Source organism: Aphelocoma coerulescens, unplaced genomic scaffold (assembly GCF_041296385.1).
Source record: "Aphelocoma coerulescens isolate FSJ_1873_10779 unplaced genomic scaffold, UR_Acoe_1.0 HiC_scaffold_238, whole genome shotgun sequence".
NCBI lineage: Eukaryota > Metazoa > Chordata > Aves > Passeriformes > Corvidae > Aphelocoma > Aphelocoma coerulescens.
The window spans coordinates 185,992-208,335 of record NW_027183583.1 but is presented as its reverse complement, the minus strand read 5'-3'; the positions used below and the strand labels follow the sequence as shown (position 1 = coordinate 208,335).

Here is a 22,344-nt window from a genome sequence, read left to right as displayed (position 1 = left end):
GGAGAAGGAGGGGATCCCCCCCCAGCAGCAGCGCCTCATTTACAGCGGCAAGCAGATGTAGGCGGGGCTTAAGTGGGCGGGGTTTGACTGGGCGGGGCTTAAGTGGGCGGGGCTTAACGGGGTGTGGCCGTGGGGGGGAGGGGTGGGGTGGGGAGGCGGAGATTTAGGGGAAAAGTGGCGAAATTTGGGGTTGGAAGCGGCGGGGTTGGGGTTGGGAAGGGGGGAAAATGGCGGAGGGGGCGTGGCCTAAGGGGTGACGTCATGGGGTGGGCGGGGCTTAAGGGGAGGGATGGGCGGGGTTAAAAGGAGGAATTTGGGGTTAAAATGGGGAAATTTGGGTTAAAAATTGGGGAAATTGGGGTTAAAAATGGGGTTGGAAATGGGGAAATTTGGGGTTAAGAATGGGGGGAAATTGGGTTAAAATTGGGGTTTAAAATGGGGAGAATTGGGGTTAAAAATGGGGAAAATTGGGGTTAAAAATGGGGTTAAAATGGGAAAATTTGGGTTGAAAATTGGGGAATTTGGGGTTAAAAATGAGGTTGGAAATGGAGGAAATTTGGGGTTAAAAATGGGGAAAAATTGGGTTAAAATTGGGGTTAAAAGTGGGGAAAATTGTGGTTAAAAACGGGGTTAAAATGGGAAAATTTGGGTTATAAATGGGGGAATTTGGGGCTAAAATTGGGGTTAAAATGGGGAAATTTGGGTTAAAAATGGGGAGAATTGGGTTAGAAATGGAGTTGGAAATGGAGGAAATTTGGGGTTTAAAATGGGGAAAAATTGGGTTGAAATTGGGGTTAAAAATGGGGAAAATTGGGGTTAAAAATGGGGAAAATTTGGGTTAAAAATGGGGTTAAAATGGGAAAATTTGGGTTGAAAATTTGGGAATTTGGGGTTAAAAATGGGGTTGGAAATGGGGAAATTTGGGGTTTAAAATGGGGAAAAATTGGGTTGAAATTGGGGTTAAAAATGGGGAGAATTGGGGTTAAAAATGGGGAAAATTGGGGTTAAAAATGGGGTTAAAATGGGAAAATTTGGGTTGAAAATTGGGGAATTTGGGGTTAAAAATGGGGTTGGAAATGGAGGAAATTTGGGGTTAAAAATGGGGAGAATTTGGGTTAAAAACGGGGTTAAAATGGGGAAATTTGGGTTAAAAATGGGGGAATTTGGGGTTAAAATTTGGGTTTGAAAATGGGGAAATTTGGGTTAAAAATGGGGTTAAAATGGGAAAATTTGGGGTTTAAAATGGGGGAAAATTGGGTTAAAATTGGGGTTTAAAATGGGGAGAATTTGGGTTAAAAATGGGGTTAAAATGGGGAAATTTGGGTTAAAAATGAGGAGAATTGGGATTAAAATTTGGGTTTGAAAATGGGGAAATTTGGGTTAAAATTGGGGTTGAAAATGGAGGAAATTTGGGGTTAAAAATGGGGGAAATTCGGTTAAAATGGGGATAAAAATGGGAAAAGTTTGGGTTAAAAATGGGGGAAAATTGGGTAAAAAATTTGGGTTAAAAATCGGGGAAAATTTGGGTAAAATTTGGGTTAAAAATGGGGTTAAAATGGGAAAATTTGGGTTAAAAATGGGGGAATTTGGGGTTAAAATTTGGGTTTGAAAATGGGGAAATTTGGGTTAAAATTGGGGTTGAAAATGGAGGAAATTTGGGGTTAAAAATGGGGGAAATTCGGTTAAAATGGGGATAAAAATGGGAAAAGTTTGGGTTAAAAATGGGGGAAAATTGGGTAAAAAATTTGGGTTAAAAATCGGGGAAAATTTGGGTAAAATTTGGGTTAAAAATGGGGTTAAAATGGGAAAATTTGGGTTAAAATTGGGGGAATTTGGGGTTAAAATTTGGGTTAAAAATGGGGAGATTTGGGTTAAAATTGGGGTTGAAAATGGAGGAAATCTGGGGTTAAAAATGGGGGAAATTCGGTTAAAATGGGGATAAAAATGGGAAAAGTTTGGGTTAAAAATGGGGAAAAAATGGGTAAAAAATTTGGGTTAAAATGGGAAAATTTGGGTTAAAATTGGGGGAAAATTTGGGTTAAAAATGGGGAAAAATTGGGGTTAAAAGGGGGGAAATTTGGGATTAAAATGGGGATAAAAATGGGGAAAAATTGGGTTAAAAATTGGGTTGAAAATGGGGAAAATTGGGGTTAAAATGGGGAAATTTGGGGTTAAAAATGGGGAAATTTGGGGTTAAAATTGGGATTAAAAATGGGGACAATTGGGGTTAAAATTTGAGTGGAAAATGGGGGAAATTTGCAGTTAAAAATGGCAAAAAATTGGGGTTAAAAATGAGGAAATTTGGGGTTAAAATTTGGCTTTAAAATGGGAAAAATTGGGTTAAAATTTGGGTAAAAAACGGGAAAATTGGGGCTTAAAATGGGGCAAAAAATGAGAAAATTTGGGTCGAAAGTGGGAAAAATCGGCGTTCCATGGCGACCGGAAGTGGGCGTGGCCGGAAGTGGGCGTGGCCTAAGTGGGCGTGGCCTCCTGACCCCACCCCCTCCCCTCAGGAACGATGAGAAGACGGCGGCCGACTACAAAATCCAGGGGGGCTCCGTCCTCCATCTTGTCCTGGCCCTGCGGGGGGGCGTGGCCAGGCCCTGAGGAGGGGGCGTGGCCTCCCGACCACGCCCCTTTCCCCTCCCCCCCTTCACCCCTCCCCCTCCCCCCGCCTTTGTTCCCCCGTGGTGAATCCGTTATTTAATAAAGATTCGCTGATGACGTCAGAAGTTTGCTGTGTGACGTCATTGCCGCGCCTTTGATGTCATTTCCGGTTTCAAAACCCGCCGGTGGGGCCCCACTTTTATTCGGCGTTGCCCTTTTAAAAACGGCGTCGCCCTTTTAAGGCGGCAGCGCCGCTTTAAGGCTGTTGTGGGCCCCACCGCCGCCGTTGCCCCTTTAAGCGCTTTGACGCCGAAATCTCCGTTTTTAACCCCAAAAATCTCCGCTTTTCGCTCCCCGCTCGCCATCGCAGCTCCCCACAGCCTCGGCTCAGCCCCGAAACGACGATTTTCAGCCCCAAAATCCTCCTTTCTGCCCCCAAATCGGCGCTTCCCGCCTCAGAATCGGAGCTTTCACCCCCTCACACCTCACGACCCAAAATGAGCCTTTTTTTGCCCCAAAATGAACCTTTTTTGCCCCAAAATGAGCCTTTTTTTGCCCCCCAAATGAGCCTTTTTTCCCCCAAATCGCCGCTTTTATCACAAACCCCTCATTTCCAGACCCGAATTTTAAGTTTTTAACCCCAAAACGGGAATTTCCCACCTCTTCACCCCCCAAACCATCGCGTTTCACCCCAACATGGGCATTTTGAACCCCAAATCCTCCCTTTTCACCCCAAAACCCCCCCTTTACACCCCAAAGCGCGGCTTTGAACCCCCAAATCCCCACTTCCGGCCCCAATTTATGCCTTTCGAACCCCAACCTGACCATTCCTAACCCCAAAATCGCCGTTTTTAGCCCCAAAATCACCGCTTCCACCCCCAAACCTCCCGCGCTGCCATCGCCCCTTTAAAATCGGGCCCCACCTCTCCCATCGCCGCTTTAACACCATAGACAACTCCTCCCAGCTGCCCAGCGCGCCCCATTCCCCCCGCCCACTTCCGCCGCCGCTCCGCCCCACTTCCGCTTTTTCCTCTCCCAAAATGGCGGCGCCCACGGGGTGTAAAATGGCGGCGGCCGCACTGGAGCCGCTCCTGACGGAGCTTCTGGAGCCCGACAGCGCCGGGATTCGCCAGGTACCGGGAATTTTGGGGGGAATTTGGGAATTTTTGGGAATTTTGGGGATCTTTCCCGAGCGTTTGGAGCCTTTTCCAGGCCACGGCGCGCCTGCGAGAGGCGCTGCAGGAGCCGGAGGCGCCGCGAGGCCTCGCGGTGCTGCTGAGGGAGGCGGAGAGGCCGCAGGTGAGGGGGAGGGGAAATTTTGGGGGGATTTGGGGATTTTTTGGGATTTTGGGGGAGTTTTTGGGGATTTTTTGGGAAGTTTGGGGGGTCCTGAGAGGGATTTTGGGGGGTTTTGGGGGGGGAATGAGGATTTGGGGTGGGTTTTGGGGGGATTTTGGGGGGATTTGGGGTGGGTTTTGGGGGGATTTTGGGGGGATTTTTGGGGGGTTTGGGGATTTTTGGGGGATTTTTGGGGATTTTGGGGGATTTTTGGGAAGTTTGGGGGGTCCTGAGAGGGATTTGGGGGGATTTTGGGGGGAAAAATGAGGATTTTGGGGGAACTTTGGGGGGATTTTGGGGGAATTGGGGGGGATTTGGGGATTTTTTGGGGATTTTTGGGGATTTTGGGGGATTTTTGGGAAGTTTGGGGGGTCCTGAGAGGGGTTTTGGGGGGGGGAAATGAGGATTTTGGGGGGATTTGGGGGGGATTTGGGGGAATTTGGGGGGAATTGGGGGGGATTTTGGGAGGATTTTGGGGGATTTGGGGGGGATTTGGGGATTTTGGGGGATTTTGGGGGATTTTTGGGAAGTTTGGGGGGTCCTGAGAGGGATTTGGGGGAATTTTGGGGGATTTTGGGTGGATTTTGGGGGGGGAAATGAGGGTTGGGGGGGGATTTGGGGGGATTTTGGGATTTTTTGGGATTTTTTGGGGGATTTTTTGGGAAGTTTGGGGGGTCCTGAGAGGGATTTGGGGGGTTTTGGGTGGATTTTGGGGGGATTTGGGGGGATTTTGGGATTGTTTGGGATTTTTTGGGATTTTTTTGGAAGATTGGGGGATCCTGAGAGGGATTTTGGGATTTTTTGGGGATTTTTTTGGATTTTGGGGGATTTTTGGGAAGTTTGGGGGGTTCTGAGAGGGATTTTGGGGGGTTTTGGGGGGGGAAATGAGGATTTTGGGGGGATTTGGGGGGGATTTTGGGGGATTTTTTGGGATTTTGGGGGATTTTTGGGGGATTTTTTGGGAAGTTTGGGGGGTTCTAAGAGGGATTTGGGGGGGAAAATGAGGATTTTGGGGGGATTTGGGGGGATTTGGGGGGGATTTGGGGATTTTGGGGGGATTTTTGGGGATTTTGGGGGATTTTTGGGAAGTTTGGGGGGTTCTGACAGGGATTTGGGGGGATTTTTGGGGGGAAAATGAGGATTTGGGGGGATTTTGGGGGATTTTGGGGGGATTTTGGGGGGAATTGGGCGGGATTTGGGGGGATTTGGGGATTTTTTGGGGGATTTTTTGGGATTTTTGGGGAAGTTTGGGGGGTCCTGAGAGGGATTTGGGGGGTTTTGGGTGGAAAAATGGAGATTTTGGGGGGATTTGGGGTGGATTTTGGGGGATTTGGGGAGATTTTGGGATTTTTTGGGAGTTTTTGGGAGTTTTTGGGAAGTTTGGGGGGTCCTGAGAGGGAATTTGGGGGGATTTTGGGGGATTTTGGGTGGATTTTGGGGGAAAAATGAGGATTTGGGGTGGGTTTGGGTTGAATTTGGGGGGATTTGGGGAGATTTTGGGATTTTTTGGGATTTTTGGGGAAGTTTGGGGGGTCCTGAGACGGATTTGGGGGGATTTGGGGGGAATTGGGGGGGATTTCGGGAGGATTTGGGGGGATTTGGGGGGATTTGGGGATTTTTTGGGGATTTTTGGGGATTTTTGGGGATTTTTTGGGAAGTTTGGGGGGTCCTGAGAGGGATTTGGAGGATTTGGGGTGGAAAAATGGGGATTTTTTAGGAATTTGGGGGGATTTGGGGAATTTTTGAGGTCCCAGGTGGATTTTGGGGTGAATTTGGGGCATTTTGGGGTTCCCAGGTGGGATTTTGGGGTGAATTTGGGGCATTTTGGGGTGAATTTTGCAGATTTTGGGGTGAATTTGGGCCACTTTGGGGTTCCCAGGTGGGATTTTGGGGTGAATTTGGGGGATTTTGGGGTTCCCAGGTGGGATTTTGGGGTGAATTTGGGAGATTTTGGGGTGAATTTGGGCCATTTTGGGGTTCCCAGGTGGGATTTTGGGGTTCCCAGGTGGGATTTTGGGGTGAATTTGGGGGATTTTGGGGTTCCCAGGTGGATTTTGGGGTTCCCAGGAGGGATTTTGGGGTGAATTTGGGGGATTTTGGGGTTCCCAGGTGGATTTTGGGGTTCCCAGGTGGGATTTTGGGACTCCCAGGTGGGATTTTGGGGTGAATTTGGGGCATTTTGGGGTGAATTTGGGGCATTTTGGGGTGAATTTGGGGGATTTTGGGGTGAATTTGGGGGATTTTGGGGTGAATTTTGGGGCATTTCGGGGTTCCCAGGTGGATTTTGGGGTTCCCAGGTGGATTTCGGGACTCCCAGGTGGGATTTTGGGGTGAATTTGGGGGATTTTGGGGTGAATTTGGGGGATTTTGGGGTTCCCAGGTGGGATTTTGGGGTGAATTTGGGGGATTTTGGGGTTCCCAGGTGGGATTTTGGGGTGAATTTGGGGCATTTTGGGGTGAATTTGGGGGATTTTGGGGTTCCCAGGTGGGATTTTGGGGTGAATTTGGGGGATTTTGGGGTTCCCAGGTGGGATTTTGGGGTGAATTTGGGGCATTTTGGGGTTCCCAGGTGGGATTTTGGGGTGAATTTGGGGGATTTTGGGGTTCCCAGGTGGATTTCGGGATTCCCAGGTGGGATTTTGGGGTGAATTTGGGGGATTTTGGGGTTCCCAGGTGGATTTTGGGGTTCCCAGGTGGATTTTGGGGCTCCCAGGTGGGATTTTGGGGTGAATTTGGGCGATTTTGGGGTTCCCAGGTGGGATTTTGGGGTGAATTTGGGGCATTTTGGGGTGAATTTGGGGGATTTTGGGGTTCCCAGGTGGGATTTTGGGGTGAATTTGGGCCATTTTGGGGTTCCCAGGTGGATTTTGGGGTGAATTTGGGGGATTTTGGGGTTCCCAGGTGGATTTTGGGACTCCCAGGTGGGATTTTGGGGTGAATTTGGGGCATTTTGGGGTTCCCAGGTGGATTTTGGGGTTCCCAGGTGGGATTTTGGGGTGAATTTGGGGCATTTTGGGGTGAATTTGGGGGATTTTGGGGTTCCCAGGTGGGATTTTGGGGTGAATTTGGGGGATTTTGGGGTTCCCAGGTGGATTTTGGGGTGAATTTGGGGGATTTTGGGGTTCCCAGGTGGGATTTTGGGGTGAATTTGGGGGATTTTGGGGTTCCCAGGTGGGATTTTGGGGTGAATTTGGGCGATTTTGGGGTTCCCAGGAGGATTTTGGGGTTCCCAGGTGGGATTTTGGGGTGAATTTGGGGGATTTTGGGGTTCCCAGGTGGATTTTGGGACTCCCAGGTGGGATTTTGGGGTTCCCAGGTGGGATTTTGGGGTGAATTTGGGGGATTTTGGGGTTCCCAGGTCCGACATTTGGCGGCGCTTCTGCTCCGGAGGCTCCTCCGGAAACTCCCCCCGGAGCTGCTGCAGAGGTGGGCGGGGCCTGGGGAAAGGGGGCGGGGCCTGGGAAAAGGGGGCGTGGCTTGGGCCCCATTGAAGTCAATGGAGGGGGCGGGGCCTGGGAAAAGGGGGCGTGGCTTGGGCCCCATTGAAATCAATGGAGGGGCGTGGCTTAGGGGAAGGGGGCGGGGCTTAGGGCCCCATTAAAATCAATGGAGGGGGCGTGGCTTAGGGAAAAGGGGCGGGGCTTAGGGGCCCATTGAAATCAATGGGGGGCGTGGCTTAGGGAAAAGGGGGCGGGGCTTAGGGGCCCATTGAAATCAATGGAGGGGGCGTGGCTTAGGGAAAGGGGGCGGGACTTAGGGCTCCATTGAAATGAATGGAGGGGGCGGGGCTTAGGGAAAAGGGGCGGGGCTTGGGGCTGATTAAAGGGGTTAATTAGGGAGGGGGTGGGGTTCATTAAAGGGTTTAATTAGAGAAGAATAGAGCTTGATTAAAGGGGTTAATTAGGGAGGGGGAGGGGTTCATTAAAGGGTTTAATTAGAGAAGAATAGAGCTTGATTAAAGGGGTTAATTAGGGAGGGGGAGGGGTTTATTAAAGGGGTTAATTAGGGAGGGGTGGGGCTGATTAAAGGGGTTAATTAGGGAGGGGGTGGGGCTGATTAAAGGGGTTAATTAGGGAGGGGGTGGGGCTGATTAAAGGGGTTAATTAGGGAGGGGTTGGGGCTGATTAAAGGGGTTAATTAGGGAGGGGTGGGGTTGATTAAAGGGGTTAATTAGGGAGGGGTGGGGCTGATTAAAGGGGTTAATTAGGGAGGGGGTGGGGCTGATTAAAGGGGTTAATTAGGGAGGGGTTGGGGCTGATTAAAGGGGTTAATTAGGGAGGGCGAGGGGCTGATTAAAGGCGTTAATTAGGGAGGGGTGGGGCTGATTAAAGTGGTTAATTAGGGAGGGGGAGGGGCTGATTAAAGGGGTTAATTAGGGAGGGGTGGGGCTGATTAAAGGGGTTAATTAGGGAGGGGGAGGGGCTGATTAAAGGGGTTAATTAGGGAGGGGGAGGGGCTGATTAAAGTGGTTAATTAGGGAGGGGGAGGGGCTGATTAAAGGGGTTAATTAGGGAGGGGGTGGGGCTGATTAAAGGCATTAATTAGGGAGGGGTGGGGGCTGATTAAAGGGGTTAATTAGGGAGGGGGAGGGGTTGATTAAAGGGGTTAATTAGGGAGGGGTGAGGCTGATTAAAGGGGTTAATTAGGGAGGGGAGGGGTTTATTAAAGGGGTTAATTAGGGAGGGGGTGGGGCTGATTAAAGGGGTTAATTAGGGAGGGGAGGGGCTGATTAAAGGGGTTAATTAGGGAGGGGTTGGGGCTGATTAAAGGGGTTAATTAGGGAGGGGGAGGGACTGATTAAAGGGGTTAATTAGGGAGGGGGAGGGGCTGATTAAAGAGGTTAATTAGGGAGGGGAGGGGCTGATTAAAGGGGTTAATTAGGGAGGGGTTGGGGCTGATTAAAGGGGTTAATTAGGGAGGGGGTGGGGCTGATTAAAGGCATTAATTAGGGAGGGGGAGGGGTTGATTAAAGGGGTTAATTAGGGAGGGGTGAGGCTGATTAAAGGGGTTAATTAGGGAGGGGGTGGGGCTGATTAAAGGCATTAATTAGGGAGGGGTTGGGGCTGATTAAAGGGGTTAATTAGGGAGGGGTTGGGGCTGATTAAAGGCGTTAATTAGGGAGGGGTGGGGTTGATTAAAGGGGTTAATTAGGGAGGGGGTGGGACTGATTAAAGGGGTTAATTAGGGAGGGGTTGGGGCTGATTAAAGGGGTTAATTAGGGAGGGGAGGGGCTGATTAAAGGGGTTAATTAGGGAGGGGGCGGGGCTGATTAAAGGGGTTAATTAGGGAGGGATGGGGCTGATTAAAGGGTTAATTAGGGAGGGGTTGGGGCTGATTAAAGGGGTTAATTAGGGAGGGGGAGGGGCTGATTAAAGGGGTTAATTAGGGAGGGGTGGGGGTTGATTAAAGGGGTTAATTAGGGAGGGGAGGGGCTGATTAAAGGGGTTAATTAGGGAGGGGTGGGGCTGATTAAAGGGGTTAATTAGGGAGGGGAGGGGCTGATTAAAGGGGTTAATTAGGGAGGGGTGGGGGTTGATTAAAGGGGTTAATTAGGGAGGGGGAGGGGCTGATTAAAGGGGTTAATTAGGGAGGGGTGGGGCTGATTAAAGGGGTTAATTAGGGAGGGGAGGGGCTGATTAAAGGGGTTAATTAGGGAGGGGTGGGGCTGATTAAAGGGGTTAATTAGGGAGGGGGAGGGGCTGATTAAAGGGGTTAATTAGGGAGGGGGAGGGGGTGATTAAAGGGGTTAATTAGGGAGGGGTGGGGGCTGATTAAAGGGGTTAATTAGGGAGGGGGTGGGGCTGATTAAAGGGGTTAATTAGGGAGGGGTGGGGGCTGATTAAAGGGGTTAATTAGGGAGGGATGGGGCTGATTAAAGGGTTAATTAGGGAGGGGTTGGGGCTGATTAAAGGGGTTAATTAGGGAGGGGGAGGGGCTGATTAAAGGGGTTAATTAGGGAGGGGGTGGGGCTGATTAAAGGGGTTAATTAGGGAGGGGAGGGGCTGATTAAAGGGGTTAATTAGGGAGGGGGAGGGGCTGATTAAAGGGGTTAATTAGGGAGGGGGAGGGGCTGATTAAAGGGGTTAATTAGGGAGGGGGAGGGGGTGATTAAAGGCGTTAATTAGGGAGGGGGAGGGGCTGATTAAAGGGGTTAATTAGGGAGGGGAGGGGCTGATTAAAGGGGTTAATTAGGGAGGGGTGGGGCTGATTAAAGGGGTTAATTAGGGAGGGGGAGGGGCTGATTAAAGGGGTTAATTAGGGAGGGGGAGGGGCTGATTAAAGGGGTTAATTAGGGAGGGGGAGGGGCTGATTAAAGGCGTTAATTAGGGAGGGGTGGGGCTGATTAAAGGGGTTAATTAGGGAGGGGGAGGGGCTGATTAAAGGGGTTAATTAGGGAGGGGGAGGGGGTGATTAAAGGGGTTAATTAGGGAGGGGTGGGGGCTGATTAAAGGGGTTAATTAGGGAGGGGTGGGGGCTGATTAAAGGGGTTAATTAGGGAGGGGTTGGGGCTGATTAAAGGGGTTAATTAGGGAGGGGTTGGGGCTGATTAAAGGGGTTAATTAGGGAGGGATGGGGCTGATTAAAGGGTTAATTAGGGAGGGGTTGGGGCTGATTAAAGGGGTTAATTAGGGAGGGGGAGGGGCTGATTAAAGGGGTTAATTAGGGAGGGGGTGGGGCTGATTAAAGGGGTTAATTAGGGAGGGGGTGGGGCTGATTAAAGGCGTTAATTAGGGAGGGGAGGGGCTGATTAAAGGGGTTAATTAGGGAGGGGAGGGGCTGATTAAAGGGGTTAATTAGGGAGGGGGAGGGGCTGATTAAAGGGGTTAATTAGGGAGGGGGAGGGGCTGATTAAAGGGGTTAATTAGGGAGGGGGAGGGGGTGATTAAAGGCGTTAATTAGGGAGGGGGAGGGGCTGATTAAAGGGGTTAATTAGGGAGGGGAGGGGCTGATTAAAGGGGTTAATTAGGGAGGGGTGGGGCTGATTAAAGGGGTTAATTAGGGAGGGGGAGGGGCTGATTAAAGGGGTTAATTAGGGAGGGGGAGGGGCTGATTAAAGGGGTTAATTAGGGAGGGGTGGGGCTGATTAAAGGCGTTAATTAGGGAGGGGGAGGGGCTGATTTAAGGGGTTAATTAGGGAGGGGTTGGGGTTGATTAAAGGCGTTAATTAGGGAGGAAGTGGCGCTAATTAACGGCGTTAATTAATTAATTAGGCTGCCGCAGGTGCTGGTGGAGGCGCTGGAGCAGGAGACGGAGTGAGAGAAATTCCCCAAATTCCCCAAAATTCCCCAAAATTCCCCAAATTCCCCAAAATTCCCCAAATTCCCCAAAATTCCCCAAATTCCCCAAAATTCCCCAAAATTCCCCAAATTCCCGGGGGTTGGGGGGGGGTTGGGAGGGGGGAACGGGGGGGATTTGGGGGAAAAAAGGGGGATTTTGGGAAAAATGGGGATTTTTGGGGGGGAAATTTGGGATTTTGGGGGGAAATTTGGGGATTTTGGGGGGAAAAATGGGGATTTTGGGGGGAATTTGGGGATTTTTGGGGGAAATTTGGGATTTTTGGGACCAAAAATGGGGATTTTGGGGGGGAAAATGGGGATTTTGTGGGGAAATTTGGGATTTTTGGGGGGAATTTGGGATTTTTGGGGGGAAAATGGGGATTTTTGGGGGGAAATTTGGGGATTTTGGGAGAAAAATGGGGCTTTTTAGGGAAAATGGGGATTTTTGGGGGAAATTTGGGATTTTGGGGGGAAATTTGGGATTTTTTGGGGGAAAAATGGGAGGTTTTGGGAAAAATGGGAATTTTGAGGGGGGAAATTGGGATTTTTGGGGGGAATTTTGGGATTTTGGGAGAAAAATGGGGATTTTTGGGGGTGAAAATGGGGATTTTTGAGGAAAAAACGTGGATTTTTGGGGGGAAAAATGGGGATTTTGGGGGGAAAAGTGGGGATTTTTGGGGGAAAAATGGGAGATTTTGGGAAAAATGGGGATTTTTTGGGGGAAAAATGGGATTTTTTGGGGGAAAAATGGGGATTTTTGGGGAGGAAAACGGGGATTTTTGGGGAAAAATGGGGATTTTTGGGGAAAAATGGCGATTTTTGGGGGGAAAATGGGGATTTTTGGGGGTGAAAATGGGGATTTTGAGGGGAAAAATGAGGATTTTTGGGGGAAAAATGGGAATTTAGGGGGGGAAAATGGGGATTTTTGGGGGAAAAAATGGGGATTTTTGGGGAGAAAATGTGGATTTTTGGGGAGGAAAATGGGCATTTTTGGGGAAAAATGGGGATTTTTGGGGGTGAAAATGGGGATTTTTGGGAAAAACGTGGATTTTTGGGGGGAAAAATGGGGATTTTTGGGGGTGAAAATTGGGATTTTTAGGGGAAAAATGGGAATTTGGGGTTGAAAGTTGTGGTTTTTTGGGGGAAAATGGGGATTTTTGGGGGGGGAAATGGGATTTTTGGGGGGAAAATGGGGATTTTTGGGGGTGAAAATGGGGATTTTTGAGGAAAAATGGGGATTTTTGGGGGAAAAATGTGGATTTTTGGGAAAAATGTGGATTTTTGGGAAAAATGTGGATTTTTGGGAAAAATGGGGATTTTTGGGAAAAAATGGCGATTTTTGGGGAGAAAATGTGGATTTTTGGGGAGAAAACGTGGATTTTTGGGGGAAAAATGGGGATTTTTGGGGGTGAAAATGGGGATTTTTGGGAAAAACGTGGATTTTTGGGGGGAAAAATGGGAATTTAGGGGGGAAAAATGGGGATTTTTTGGGGAAAAAGTGGGGATTTTTCGGGAAAAAAGGGATTTTGGGGGAAAAATGGGTATTTTGGGGAGAAAAATGGGGATTTTTGGGGAGAAAATGGGGATTTTTGGGGAGGAAAATGGGCATTTTTGGGGAAAAATGGGGATTTTTAGGGAAAAACGGGGATTTTGGGGGGTGAAATGGGGATTTTTAGGGAAAAATTGGGATTTTTGAGGGAAAAATGGGGATATTTGAGGGGAAAAATGGGGATTTTGGGGGGAAAAAGTGGGGATTTTTGGGTGGAAAATGGGGATTTTGGGAGAAAAATGGGGATTTTTTGGGGGAAAAAATGGGGATTTTTGGGGGGAAAATGGGGATTTTTGGGGAAAAATGGGGATTTTTGTGGGGAAAAAATTGAGATTTTGGGGAAAAATGGGATTTTTGTGGGGAAAAAATGGGGATTTTTGGGGGTGAAAATGGGGATTTTTGGGGAAAAACATGCATTTTTGGGTGAAAATTGGGATTTTTGAGGGAAAAACGGGGATTTTGGGGGGGAAAAACGTGGATTTTTGTGGGGAAAAAATGTCGATTTTTGGGGAAAAAAGGGGGATTTTTGGGGAAAAAATGGGGATTTTGGGGGGAAAAACGGGTTTTTTTTTAGGGAAAAATGGGGATTTTTGGGGGGAAAATGGGGATTTTGGGGTAAAAATGGGGATTTTTAGGGAAAAATGTGGATTTTTGAGGGAAAAACGGGGATTTTTGGGGGAAAAATGGGGATTTTGGGGGAAAAATGCGGATTTTTAGGGAAAAAAGGGATTTTGGCGGAAAAATGGGGATTTTTGGGGAGGAAAATGGGGATTTTTGGGGAAAAAAACGGGGATTTTGTGGGAAAAGCTGGGCCTTGGGGCGGCAGTGGGGGAGGGGCAGCTGCCCCGGGGGCAATCGGGGCCGTTCGGGGCTCACGGGGGGGTTTTGCCCCCGCAGCCCCCCCACGAGGGGGGCCCTGGGCCAGCTCGGGGCGCGGCTGCTGCTGCTGGGGGGGCCCCGGCTCTGGGAGCCGCTGCAGGGCTGGATGCAGGAGGCGGCCAGGGACCCCCAGAAACGAGAGGTGAGAGCCCCCAAAATGCCCCCAAAATGCCCCGAAAATGCCCCGAAAATGCCCCCAAAATACCCGAAAAATGGCCCAAAAATAGCCCAAAAATAGCCCCAGAAATGGCCTAAAAATGGCCCAAAAATGCCCCGAAAATTCCCCAAAAATACCCTAAAAATGGCCCAAAAATAGCCCCAGAAATGGCCTAAAAATGGCCCCAAAATGGCCCCGAGATAGCCCCAGAAATGGCCCTAAAATGGCCTAAAAATGGCCCAAAAATAGCCCCAGAAATGGCCCGAAACCGCCCGGGAAATAGCCCAAAAATGGCCCAAAAATAACCCAAAAATGCCCCAAATATACCCCAGAAATGCCCCAAAAATACCCTAAAAATACCCCAAAAATAGCCCCAGAAATGCCCCAAAACTACCCCAAATATGCCCCAGAGATGCCCCAAAAATAGCCGAGAAATAGCCCAAAAATAGCCCAAAAATAGCCCTAGAAATGCCCCCAAAATAGCCCAAAAATAGCCCCGAAAATAGCCCCGAGATAGCCCCAGAAATGCCCCAAAACCGCCCGGAAAATAGCCCAAAAATGGCCCAAAAATAACCCAAAAATGCCCCAAAAATAGCCCAAAAATAGCCCTAGAGATGCCCCAAAAATAGCCCAGAAATGCCCCAAAAATAGCCCTAGAAATGCCCCAAAATAGCCCAAAAATGCCCCAAAATAGCCCAGAAATGGCCCAAAAATGCCCTAAAACCACCCCAAATTTACCCCAGAAATGCACCAAAAATACCCCGAAAATGCCCCAAAAAATCCCCAAAAAATACCCCCAAAAATCCCCAAAAATACCCCAAAAATACCCCAGAAATGCCCCCAAAACCACCCGGAAAATACCCCAAAAATAGCTCAAAAATGCCCCAAAAATGCCCCAAAAATAGCCCAAAAATAGCCCTCGAGATGCCCCAAAAATAGCCCAGAAATGCCCCAAAAATAGCCCAGAAATGCCCCAAAATAGCCCCAAAATAGCCCCAAAATATCCCAAAAATAGCCAAGAAATAGCCCAAAAATAGCCCTAGAAATGCCCCAAAATAGCCCAAAAATGCCCCAAAATAGCCCAGAAATGGCCCAAAAATGCCCTAAAACCACCCCAAATATACCCCAGAAATGCACCAAAAATACCCCAAAAATGCCCCGAAAATGCCCCAAAAAATCCCCAAAAAATACCCCCAAAATACCCCCGGAAATGCCCCAAAATACCCCAGAAATGCCCCCAAAACACCCCAAAAATAGCCCAAAACCACCCCAAAAATACCCCCAAAAATACCCCAAAAACGCCCCAAATACACCCCAGAAATCCACCAAAAATACCCCGAAAATCCCCAAAAAATCCCCAAAAAATAGCCCCAAAAAATCCCCAAAAATGCCCCAAAAATGCCCCAAAACCACCCCAAAAATACACCAAAAATGCCTCAAAAATGGCCCAAAAATCTCCAAAAAATCCCCAAAACCCCCCAAAAAGTCCCCAAAAAATCCCCCAAAAAATCCCAAAAAATCCCAAAAAAATCCCCTAAAAATCCCAAAAAATACCCCAAAAAATCCCAAAAAAATCCCCTAAAAATAAAAAAAAATCCCTAAAAAACCCCCAAAAATCCCTAAAAAATCCCAGAAAAAACCCCAAAAAAATCCCTAAAAAGTCCCAAAAAAATCCTTAAAAAATCCAAAAAAATTCCTTAAAAATTCCCCCAAAATTTTTTAAAAATTTCAAAAAATCCCCAAAAAATCCTAAAAAAATCCCCAAAAAATCCCCAAAAAATCCCCAAAAATTCCTAAAAAAATCCCAAAAAAATTCCCAAAAAAACCCCAAAAACCCCCCAAAAAATCCCCTAAAAAATCAAAAAAAATCCCTAAAAAAACCCAAAAAATCCCTAAAAAATCCCAGAAAAAACCCCCAAAAAATCCCTAAAAAGTCCCAAAAAAATCCTTAAAAAATCCAAAAAAATTCCTAAAAAATTCCCCCCAAATTTTTTAAAAATCCTAAAAAATCCCCCAAAAAATCCTAAAAAAATCCCCAAAAAATCCCCAAAAAATCCCCCAAAAAATCCCAAAAAAACCCCAAAAATTCCCTAAAAATCCCCCCAAAAATCCTTAAAAAATCCCCAAGAAATAAAAAAAAATCTCAAAAATGTCCAAAAAAATCTCAAAAAAATCCTAAAAAATCCAAAAAAAATCCCCCAAAAATCCTCCAAAAATCCCCCAAAAATTCCAAAAAAATCCCCCAAAAATTCCAAAAAATACCTAAAAAAATCCGAAGAAAAACCTAAAAATATCCCCAAAAAATCCTAAAAACTCCTCGAAAAATCCCAAAAACATTCCAAAAAAAATCCCTAAAAAATCCTAAAAAAATCCCTAAAAAATCTGAAAAAAATCCCTAAAAATCCCAGAAAAAAACCAAAAAAATCCCAGAAAAAATCCAAAAAAATCCCTAAAAAGTCCCAAAAAAATCCAAAAAAAATTCCTAAAAAATCCTAAAAAACTCCAAAAAAATCCCCCAAAAAATCCTAAAAAAATCCCAAAAAAGTCCTAAAAAAATCCAAAATAATCCTAAAAAAATCCTCCAAAAATCCTAAAAAATCTCCTAAAAATCCCAAAAAAGTCCAAAAAAATCCCCCAAAAAATCCTTAAAAAATCCCCAAGAAATCGTAAAAAAATCTCAAAAATGTCTGAAAAAATCTCAAAAAAATCCTAAAAAATCCAAAAAAAATCCAAAAAAAATCCTAAAAAAATCCCCGAAAAATCCAAAATAAATCCCCAATAATTCCTAAAAAATTCCCCCAAAATTTTTTAAAAAAATCCTAAAAAATCCCCAAAAAAGCCTAAAAAAATTCTAAATAATCCTAAAAAAATCCTCAAAAAATCCTAAAAAATAAAAAATAAAATCCCAAAAAACTCAAAAAAAATCCCCGAAACATCCTAAAAAATTCCCCCAAAATTTTTAAAAAATTCTAAAAAAATCCCCAAAAAATCCTAAAAAAATCCCAAAAAAGTCCTAAAAAAATCCTAAATTATCCTAAAAAAATCCTCAAAAAATCCTAAAAAAATAAAAAATAAAATCCCAAAAAACTCCAAAAAAATCCCCAAAAAATCCTTTAAAAATCCCCAAGAAATCGTAAAAAAATCTCAAAAAGTCCGAAAAAATCTCAAAAAAATCCTAAAAAATCCCAAAAAAATCCAAAAGAAATCCCCCCAAAATCAGAAAAAAATCCTAAAAAATCCAAAAAAAAATCCCAAAAAAATCCCAAAAAAATCCCCAAAAAATAAAAAAAAATCCCCAAAAATACTAAAAAAATCCTAAAAAACCCCCAAAAAATCCTCCAAAAATCCCCCAAAAATTCCAAAAAAATCCCCCAAAAATTCCAAAAAATACCTAAAAAAATCCGAAGAAAAACCTAAAAATATCCCCCAAAAAATCCTAAAAACTCCCCAAAAAATCCTAAAAAACTCCCAAAAAAATCCCTAAAAATTCCAAAAAAAAATCCCTAAAAAATCGTAAAAAATCCCCTAAAAATTCCAAAAAATACCTAAAAAAATTAAAAATAAAAAAATCCAAAAAAATTCAAAAAAAAATCCCTTAAAAATCCTAGGAAAACCCTAATAATATCCCAAAAAAATCCTAAAAACTCCCCCAAAAATCCCAAAAAACTCCCAAAACAATCCCTAAAAAATCCTCAAAAAATCCAAAAAAAATCCCAGAAAAAAACAAAAAAAAAATCCCTAAAAAGTCCCAAAAAATAAAAAAAAAAATTCCCAAAAAATCCTAAAAAAATCCTAAATAATCCTAAAAAAATCCTCAAAAAATCCTAAAAAATCTCCTAAAAATCCCAAAAAACTCCAAAAAAATCCCCAAAAAAATCCTTTAAAAATCCCCAAGAAATCGTAAAAAAATCTCAAAAATGTCCAAAAAAATCTCAAAAAAATCCTAAAAAACCCCAAAAAAGTCCCAAAAAAATCCCAAAAAAACCCCAAAAAATTCCTAAAAAATCCCAAAAAAATCCTAAAAAAATGCCCAAAAAATCAAAAAAAAATCCCAAAAAAATCCCAAAAAATCCCCAAAAAAATCCCAAAAAACCCCCAAAAAATCCTTAAAAAATCCCCAAGAAATAAAAAAAAACCCTCAAAAATGTCCGAAAAAATCTCAAAAAAATCCAAAAAAATCCCCAAAAAATCCCCAAAAAAATCCTTAAAAAATCCCCGAAAAATCCAAAATAAATCCCCAATAATTCCTAAGAAATTCCCGCAAAATTTTTAAAAAATCATTAAAAATCCCCAAAAAATCCAGAAAAAATCCCAAAAAATCCCCAAAAAAATCCCAAAAAATCCCCAAAAAAATCCGAAAAAAACCCCAAAAAAATCCAAAAAAATCCCCCAAAAAACCCTAAAAAATCCCTAAAAAATCCCCCAAAATCCCCAAAAATTCCCTAAAACCCCCCCAAAAATCCCCCAGATGCCCCGACCGCCCCAACTGTGCCCGTGTTCCCTCCTGCAGGGGGCGCTGCGCTGCCTGGGCGTGGCGCTGGGCGTGGCCGGCCCCGCCCTTTCCCGCCGTGGCCCCGCCCTGGCCGGGCTCTGCCGCTGGGGGCTCGGGGCCGCCAACTCTGCCGGAACCTTCCGGAAAACCTCCAAAAATACCCCAAAAACAATCCCCCAAAAATCCTCCAAAAATCCCCCCAAAATTCCAAAAAAATCCCCCAAAAATTCCAAAAAAATCCCCCAAAAATTCCAAAAAAATCCCCCAAAAATTCCAAAAAATACCTAAAAAAATCCGAAGAAAAACCTAAAAATATCCCCCAAAAAATCTGAAAAAACTCCCCCAAAAATCCCAAAAAACTCCTAAAAAAATCCCAAAAAACTCCCAAAAAAAATCCCTAAAAAATCCTAAAAAAATTCCCTAAAAAATCCCAGAAAAAACCAAAAAAAATCCCTAAAAAGTCCCAAAAAAATCCTAAAAAAATTCCCAAAAAATCCTAAAAAAATCCTAAATAATCCTAAAAAAATCCTCAAAAAATCCTAAAAAATCAAAAAAAAATCCCCAAAAACTCAAAAAAAATCCCAAAAAAATCCTTAAAAAATCCCCAAGAAATCGTAAAAAAATCTCAAAAATGTCTGAAAAAAACTCAAAAAAATTCTAAAAAATCCCAAAAAAATCCAAAAAAAATCCCCCCAAAATAAAAAAAAAATCCTAAAAAATCCAAAAAAAAAATCCCAAAAAAATAAAAAAAAAATCCCCAAAAAATAAAAAAAAAAATCCCCAAAAATCCTAAAAAAATCCTAAAAAACCCCCAAAAAATCCTCCAAAAATCCCCAAAAAATTCCAAAACAATCCCCCAAAAATTCCAAAAAAATCCCTCAAAAATTCCAAAAAATACCTAAAAAAATCTGCAGAAAAACCTAAAAATATCCCCAAAAAATCCTAAAAACTCTTCAAAAAATCCTAAAAAACTCCTAAAAAACTCCCAAAAAAATCCTAAAAAAATCCCCGAAAAATTCTAAAAAAATCCCTAAAAAATCCTAAAAAATCCCTAAAAAATCCCAGAAAAAAACCAAAAAAAAATCCCTAAAAAGTCCCAAAAAAATCCTTAAAAAATCCAAAAAAATTCCTAAAAAATTCCCCCAAAATTTTTTAAAAATCCAAAAAAATCCCAAAAAAATTTCCAAAAAAACCCCAAAAAATTCCTAAAAAATCCCAAAAAAATCCCCAAAAAATCCCCCAAAAATCCCCAAAAAATCTAAAAAAATCCCAGAAAAAATCCAAAAAAATTCCCCAAAAATTTTTAAAAAATACCAAAAAATCCCAAAAAAATCCTAAAAAAATTCCAAAAAAATCCCAAAAAAATCCCAAAAAATCCCCAAAAAATCCCCTAAAAAATCCCAAAAAAATTCCCAAAAATATCCCAAAAAACCCCAAAAAATCCCCAAAAAATCCCCTAAAAAATCAAAAAAAATTCCTAAAAAAACCCAAAAAAAACCCAAAAATTCCCTAAAAACCCCCCCAAAAATCCCCCAGATGCCCCGACCGCCCCAACTGTGCCCGTGTTCCCTCCTGCAGGGGGCGCTGCGCTGCCTGGGCGTGGCGCTGGGCGTGGCCGGCCCCGCCCTTTCCCGCCGTGGCCCCGCCCTGGCCGGGCTCTGCCGCTGGGGGCTCGGGGCCGCCAACTCTGCCGGAACCTTCCAGAAAACCTCCAAAAATACCCCAAAACCAATCCCCCAAAAATCCTCCAAAAATCCCCCCAAAATTCCAAAAAAATCCCCAAAAAATTCCAAAAAAATCCCCCCAAAAATTCCAAAAAATACCTAAAAAAATCCGAAGAAAAACCTAAAAATATCCCCAAAAAATCCTAAAAATTCCTCAAAAAATCCCAAAAAAATCCCAAAAAAATCCCTAAAAAATCTGAAAAAAATCTCTAAAAAAATCCCTAAAAAATTCTTAAAAAAACAAAAAAAATCCCTAAAAAGTCCCAAAAAAATCCTAAAAAAATCCTAAAAAATCCCCAAAAAAATCCTAAAAAAATCCCAAAAAAGTCCTAAAAAAATCCTAAATTATCCTAAAAAAATCCTCAAAAAATCCTAAAAAATCTCCTAAAAATCCCAAAAAACTCCAAAAAAATCCCCAAAAAAATCCTTTAAAAATCCCCAAGAAATCGTAAAAAAATCTCAAAAATGTCCAAAAAAATCTCAAAAAAATCCTAAAAAACCCCAAAAAAGTCCCAAAAAAATCCCAAAAAAACCCCAAAAAATTCCTAAAAAATCCCAAAAAAATCCTAAAAAAATGCCCAAAAAATCAAAAAAAAATCCCAAAAAAATCCCAAAAAATCCCCAAAAAAATCCCAAAAAACCCCCAAAAAATCCTTAAAAAATCCCCAAGAAATAAAAAAAAACCCTCAAAAATGTCCGAAAAAATCTCAAAAAAATCCAAAAAAATCCCCAAAAAATCCCCAAAAAAATCCTTAAAAAATCCCCGAAAAATCCAAAATAAATCCCCAATAATTCCTAAAAAATTCCCGCAAAATTTTTAAAAAATCATTAAAAATCCCCAAAAAATCCAGAAAAAATCCCAAAAAATCCCCAAAAAAATCCCAAAAAATCCCCAAAAAAATCCGAAAAAAACCCCAAAAAAATCCAAAAAAATCCCCCAAAAAACCCTAAAAAATCCCTAAAAAATCCCCCAAAACCCCCAAAAATTCCCTAAAAACCCCCCAAAAAATCCCCCAGATGCCCCGACCGCCCCAACTGTGCCCACGTTCCCTCCTGCAGGGGGCGCTGCGCTGCCTGGGCGTGGCGCTGGGCGTGGCCGGCCCCGCCCTTTCCCGCCGTGGCCCCGCCCTGGCCGGGCTCTGCCGCTGGGGGCTCGGGGCCGCCAACTCTGCCGGAACCTTCCGGAAAACCTCCAAAAATACCCCAAAAACAATCCCCCAAAAATCCTCCAAAAATCCCTAAAAATTCCAAAAAAATCCCCCCAAAATTCCAAAAAAATCCCCCAAAAATTCCAAAAAATACCTAAAAAAATCCGAAGAAAAACCTAAAAATATCCCCAAAAAATCCTAAAAACTCCTCGAAAAATCCCAAAAACATTCCAAAAAAAATCCCTAAAAAATCCTAAAAAAATCCCTAAAAAATCTGAAAAAAATCCCTAAAAATCCCAGAAAAAACCCAAAAAAATCCCTAAAAAGTCCCAAAAAAATCCAAAAAAAATTCCCAAAAAATCCTAAAAAAATCCTAAAAAATCCCCAAAAAAATCCTAAAAAAATCCCAAAAAAGTCCTAAAAAAATCCTAAATAATCCTAAAAAAATCCTCAAAAAATCCTAAAAAATCAAAAAAAAATCCCCAAAAACTCAAAAAAAATCCCAAAAAAATCCTTAAAAAATCCCCAAGAAATCGTAAAAAATCTCAAAAATGTCTGAAAAAAACTCAAAAAAATTCTAAAAAATCCCAAAAAAATCCAAAAAAAATCCCCCCAAAATAAAAAAAAAATCCTAAAAAATCCAAAAAAAAAATCCCAAAAAAATCCAAAAAAAATCCCCAAAAAATAAAAAAAAAAATCCCCAAAAATCCTAAAAAAATCCTAAAAAACCCCCAAAAAATCCTCCAAAAATCCCCAAAAAATTCCAAAACAATCCCCCAAAAATTCCAAAAAAATCCCTCAAAAATTCCAAAAAATACCTAAAAAAATCTGCAGAAAAACCTAAAAATATCCCCAAAAAATCCTAAAAACTCTTCAAAAAATCCTAAAAAACTCCTAAAAAACTCCCAAAAAAATCCTAAAAAAATCCCCGAAAAATTCTAAAAAAATCCCTAAAAAATCCTAAAAAATCCCTAAAAAATCCCAGACAAAACAAAAAAAAATTTCTAAAAAGTCCCCAAAAACTCAAAAAAAAATCCCCAAAAAATCCTTAAAAAATCCCCAAGAAATCGAAAAAAAGTCTCAAAAATGTCTGAAAAAATCTCAAAGAAATCCTAAAAAATCCAAAAAAAATCCCAAAAAAATCCTTAAAAAATCCCCAAAAAATCAAAAAAA

General features: G+C 43.3%; 1 protein-coding gene across 1 annotated transcript in view; it reads left to right on the top strand.

Annotated features, from left to right (window-relative positions):
- Positions 1-3,647: 3,647 nt before the first annotated feature.
- The window catches only part of LOC138101339 (importin-4-like), a 60,652-nt gene continuing 41,955 nt past the window's right edge, over positions 3,648-22,344 (top strand). The window contains exons 1-5 of the mRNA XM_068999136.1: positions 3,648-3,740; positions 3,820-3,906; positions 7,304-7,371; positions 11,157-11,198; positions 13,669-13,792. Coding sequence (XP_068855237.1) covers positions 3,648-3,740; positions 3,820-3,906; positions 7,304-7,371; positions 11,157-11,198; positions 13,669-13,792 — 414 coding nt within the window. The remainder of the gene's footprint in view (positions 3,741-3,819; positions 3,907-7,303; positions 7,372-11,156; positions 11,199-13,668; positions 13,793-22,344) is intronic.